Raw genomic sequence first — 5,731 nt, forward strand, 5'->3', positions numbered from 1 at the left:
TTAAATACTGAGATTTGTTACTGCCACACTTAAGGGGATAGTTCACCCAAAAATGAAAATTCTGTCATAATTTACTCACCCTCCAAACAGTTGACAGTAGCCATTGACTTCCATAATATTTTTTCCATACTGTGGAAGTCAATGGCTACCTTCAAAATATCATCTTTTGTGCTCAGCAGATGAAAGAAACTCATAGGTTTGGAACAACTTAAGGGTTACTAAATGATGACATAATTTTCATTTTTGGGTGAGCTACCCCTTTAAGAAACCAATCGCTTCCAGTGTTAGCAATGCATTTGTTTGTGTACTTGCATTTAGCATGTTTCTTGCCCCAAATTGTCTGATCTGATTCCAGACATACACAAAGAAAGGCATTTACTCTCCTGCCATGTTAAAACTGTGCTCGACTTGCTAGTGCGCAAACTCTTATGATAACTAGTTCACATATAGTCAGATGTGCTTGAATGCACCAGCATGGCTCTTTGATTGCGTGGTAAAGCTATGGATGGAGCCTTGATGGCCTGGTCTTTTCTTTCTGAGCCTTTTCAGTATGATATTGCCTGCCCTTGACTCATGTCACAGTGATATATGACCATGTAAACTGACAGTATGTCTGCATAGTGCTTCATAAAAGGAGGGTGTCTGTATTCAAGATACTATCTGACATGGTAGAGGACAAGATTTATGAATTTTCATCAACCAAACCCTGACCATGTGCAATCCTATTGAACATACGCGAAGCGCCCATGCTAATTTTGTACCAGTTATTATGTGTATGACTGTCATGTAGCTGTTAAGGTTGAACATTCAATAAAGTAGCTGAAAAGCACCAAATGTTAGGCCATAAAGCAGCTGATATTAGTGTGTGTTTGTGAGTTTACAGTGCTCACAATTGAATGCACCAGCTGACATCGCAAAACAGAAAGTGCCCTCGTATATTATCTGACCGTACTCTCAATATCTGACCAACTGCCTGAGCTTTACTTTAATAACCCAGTTATCTCATAATCCAATCTGACCTAATATCTCAAAATCCAGCCGATCGCCTTCAAGTCCAACCCAGAAGTCATAGGAACGACAACCTGACACCTCACGATCCGTCATTTAAAATACAGACACCAAAAAATATAGCATTTTCAAATAAACTCTCCATATGAAAAACAGACAATGAACAAACGCGCCATCCATGCCGTATAACCAAATGCATAGACATCAAAAACAACGTGTTTTCTCAATGGAATTACTGCACATATTTCACCACACATTATAGATTATTTCCCCAGACACACGGATGAGTGCCAAATATAGAAACACCCCAAAAAAGGATATAAAATAAATAGAATACCATTTCGAAGAGGACAAATATCATCTCATGGGTAAAAGTGTACTGTTTTTACTCTTAGATCTCATTTCGAGAGTTCCTCTTTATAAAACCGCCAATCATATTTTATATTAAGACAGTTATCTCCAATATAAAAATATCAAATATAAACAGCGATAGGAAACCAGGGAGTTTTGATAATCCATCACCGTGCATTTCGCTTAGTCCCGCTTCCTGTTAGCTGTCAATCAATATTTAGACACGCCTCCTCAGTCTCCATGGCTGTAGTTCACTGGTCACTCTTTATATAGCAGTGTCCCAGAAGACAGTGGTTTGGGTGGAGTACGGAGGGGGCCCGTATTTCTTGCCCCCGTTGGTCTTCTTCCAGCTAGGCAGGATGGGCATGCTGTCCTGCTTGCACAGGGCTTTGTCTGAAGGTCTCTGTCTGGCTTTTATCTCCTTGCACAGGTGACGTTTCTTCTCGATCATCTCCATCATGGTGCTGTCCCCACATGCCCAGGGCATTGGGGGCATCTAATGGGTGGCAAGGGTGAGACAATGTTGGTGCATGCAGAGCTGCTTTTAATTTTGTAGCCCTTATATTTTTTTAAGGGTGAAGGCGTTCACAGTGTTCTTTAATAATAAAGGATGTGTTTAATAATTCATGTCCTCTAATAAAGTCAGAGCAGTCAGAATGTATTGCCATTCAGTTTAATGCTCTCTCTCTCACACACACACACACACACACACACACACACACACACACACACAATATCTTAATCATGTACACACATATTAAATTGCCCATGCACCTGTACAAACACAAATTAAACAATTTTATAGGCAACACAAAATCACTATAGCTCTGTTTCAAAACCTAGTAAGCTGCCTACATAGGCAGCTCCCTTCTAAGACAGCATTCTAAGTGTCATGTAACCAATAAGTGAGTGATTTGGGAACACTCTATATAGGCAACAAGTCTGTGTCATTCTAATAGCACTTCTGTGAAGCACTTATATTTAGGGTTATTATAGCTAACTAAAACTATAAAAATAATTGTATTACTTAAAATAAATGTTGTCTGATAAAAAATCAATATGAAAAAAATTAACTGATTTTATTTCAGCTAGTTGCCAACTTTCTCATATTCGTTTAGTTTAACAAAGTAAAAAAAATAAAATGACACATTACTAAAACTTTAACTGAAAATTAAGATAAAATATAAAACTAATTCAAAATATGAATAAAAAAAATAATAATGACAGTTTATTTCAGCAGAGTTTAATGTTAATATGTTGCTAAGCTAACAAAGTGATAATCTAGTAAGTTTAAACTTAATCTATTTTTAATTACTATTTGAGACCGTGTTGTTATTGTTAAACTATTAAAAATCACTGAGTAATTGAAAAAAGCTGAAATAAAAATAAATATTACATGAAAAACTTCAATTTAAATAAAAATTAGAAATGTTGCCTTGGCAATTTACTGAAATAAGTTGAAGCTGAAGTAATAAAATTATTAAAACTGAAATAAAAATAAATCAATGCTTTTTATAAAAATATAAATAAAATGAAAAACGCACACAACAAAATTACTAATTACTAAAATGACTAAAACTTCAAAATTAAAATGAAAGCTGAAAATATAAAAATAAAAGCTAAATTAATAAATACTATATTTGTGTATAAATAATACTAAAATAACACAGATTTGTAATACATGTAATACAACCTTAAATTTGGGCTAAAACACGGTTTTAGGAGGCAGCATAGTAAAGTTGCCTAAATAAAATGAGGTTTTGCCAACTAGGTCTTGTAACAGAGCACATACTGCAGACATGCACACACACACATACACACATATACACATACAGTACACACACGTTTGTGCTTTTGAGAAAGGAAGCAGCAGACAGACACAGAAAGTACAGTGGACGCGGAGAAGGAGAAGAAATGATTTTGACAAGGTTTTATTTTTTGTTTTGTTGGGGTTAGTATTATGCCTCGATTTTTAGGTTTATTTGGGTTAGTTCAATTACAGTCGCTAACAATCAAACACACAACTGGGGAGTGAGAGTAGATCAGACAACATACTAAATGTGTTTTATGTCTTATTATGTTATAATATTCTGAGTGAGTAATTGTTTTTACGTCATGTCTGTTTTGTATGGCATGTTACTGTGTTCCTATAAAAGAGTGGGTGTTTTCTCATCAGCTTTCGTCAGTTGTGATATAAAGAGTGTGTTTTGGTGAGTTTGTGTAGTGAGTTGTGTAACTGACTCCCCAGTCTCTGTGAAAGTGACTTTGACGTGGAAAACATAATCATTATTACAGGATTTTTGTACATAATACAATAGCTCTAAAAACCTGCTCAATTAAGGCCACACAGACAGGAGAAACAGGAGAGAGCATTTGACATGTGACACTGATATAAATGCCATGTCTGGATATATATATATATACACACATCAAACAGCCGTTTGTTTAGATTTGCCCGTTGAATAGAAAATGTGGAACTTTTTATTTAAAGTGGCACTTTACTTACAGCTCTTTCTTTTAAAGTAAACATCATAAAACTTCCATAAACAAGTGTTCAAAAGTTTGAGGTCAGTACGTTTAAAAATGAATGAATTGATACTTTTATTCTGCAAAGATAAGATTGCTATTTCAAATAAATGCTGTTCTTTTGAATATGTTAATCATTTCACAGCCTTAATATAAGGATATATGCACTTATACATATGCAGGGCTTATTTATGGCCATTTTGTCCATTCTATGAATGATTTTCAAGCAGTTCCAAAGCTCCTGGGGGTATTTGGAGGAAACTGCCAATCATATTGTCAATATTTCAATCAATTTCAATCATATGGTGTATGCTTTGGATTGAGGCTCCTGCTTTTAAGAATCAGTTTTTCCAGTTTCATGGCATTAACAGTGGTGTTTGATGTCTGTACATCTGAGGAACCCAACCACAGCGTCTGAAACATTGTGATAGAGACCGAACAGATTGAGGATGCTGAGGGTCGAGAGTAAAGCTGTCCGCCGCCGCTCTGAAGAGGTTCTCAATCAGGTTCAGATCAGTTGAACCTTCTCTCAAGTGCTTAAACTGTCTCATGTATAAAACCCTGATTGTGGCTCTCTTGGCATAAACTCAAAGAGGACAAATTAAATGTGAGAGCCTCTTCAGAGCATGATGGGAAGGCAGCCCTGATCTGGACCAAACACAAACAACACACACATACGCATCTACATAGACAGACGATGAACGCCGTGAGCCAAACGAAACGCACGGCAGTGGAAGCAGCAGACAGAATAGGATATACACGCAGCCGTGGGGTCAAAGGTCAAAGACATGAAGGTATTGCCGACAGACACCGAGACAGGAACCGAATTCCACACGCATGCCATCTCTCGCTCATTCTGAGGAATAAGGGGGTTGTACCTGGAACGGGGTCCCGCATGGATGGGCAGAGGTGTCGGAGGCGTGTCTTTGGGGCATTCCCACAGGGGACGGGACTCCTGATGTGGATGCAGAGCGACCGAGTTTACACCCGGCTTTTGTTTCTAAAATGAAAGACATGTCTTATGTTAAATAAGTATCTAAAATGAACATCTTTATTTGTTTTTATGGATAGGACACACCTCCGAGCATGGTGGTCGGGCTGATGGAGGAGCGGCCAAAATGACTGGGCGTGGCTGATTGTCCTGTGGGCGTTTCCCAATCCTGTGATTTTGGAGAAGAGCTACGAAGGGCTCTGTCCCTGCTGTCACTTCTGCCTTTACTTTCACCTAGAAGAGAAAAAAAGAGGTAGAGATTTCAGTATGCAGTATAAGTCTCCAGCTCTCGGTTCTTATGAGAATGATTTTGCAGTTTCACGTATGAGTGCTTTGATTTGTAATAGTGCTGCAGTACATATATATTATCCCTAGGTGTCACAAAAGAGACAAAACAACTTAGAATACCACACTATCTTATTGCTATTTCTGCAGTATACAGTATGTATATTGTGCAAAGTGTGTTTAGAATTTCTGCATGCATGAAATAACTGGATAACATTTTTCAAATGTATGCAGTATACAACAGTTCAATTTCCAAATCGATAAACCAGACGTAATATTACAGTATTTTTTTTAATGTTATGTTAGATTTATTTGATCAGACTGCTAAAACATTTTATACTCTATAATATTTATAAAAAAAATGTATATATTGAATATATAAATAAAGTTAAAAGTTTCTGTTAATAAAATAAAAGTACACCATTTGCTATATTAAACATGAAATAAATGTCAACAATGTACTGTAGCATGCTACTATTTAGACTAGTTCACATACTATACTAACAAATATATATGTATGTATGTATATATATATATATATATATATATATATATATATATATATATATA

At 36.3% G+C, this 5,731-nt stretch overlaps 1 protein-coding gene across 1 annotated transcript in view; it reads right to left on the reverse strand.

The window, feature by feature from the left end:
* Nucleotides 1–1,094: 1,094 nt before the first annotated feature.
* LOC107704744 (neuronal tyrosine-phosphorylated phosphoinositide-3-kinase adapter 2-like) overlaps nucleotides 1,095–5,731 on the reverse strand; it is a 42,877-nt gene continuing 38,240 nt past the window's right edge. Inside the window, exons 5-7 of the mRNA XM_016507733.1 lie at nucleotides 4,964–5,110; nucleotides 4,764–4,885; nucleotides 1,095–1,855 (exon numbers count right to left, since the gene is read on the reverse strand). Coding sequence (XP_016363219.1) covers nucleotides 1,625–1,855; nucleotides 4,764–4,885; nucleotides 4,964–5,110 — 500 coding nt within the window. The 3' untranslated portion in view covers nucleotides 1,095–1,624. The remainder of the gene's footprint in view (nucleotides 1,856–4,763; nucleotides 4,886–4,963; nucleotides 5,111–5,731) is intronic.

This window comes from Sinocyclocheilus anshuiensis, unplaced genomic scaffold, assembly GCF_001515605.1.
Source record: "Sinocyclocheilus anshuiensis isolate Anshui unplaced genomic scaffold, SAMN03320099.WGS_v1.1 scaffold758, whole genome shotgun sequence".
Lineage (NCBI taxonomy): Eukaryota > Metazoa > Chordata > Actinopteri > Cypriniformes > Cyprinidae > Sinocyclocheilus > Sinocyclocheilus anshuiensis.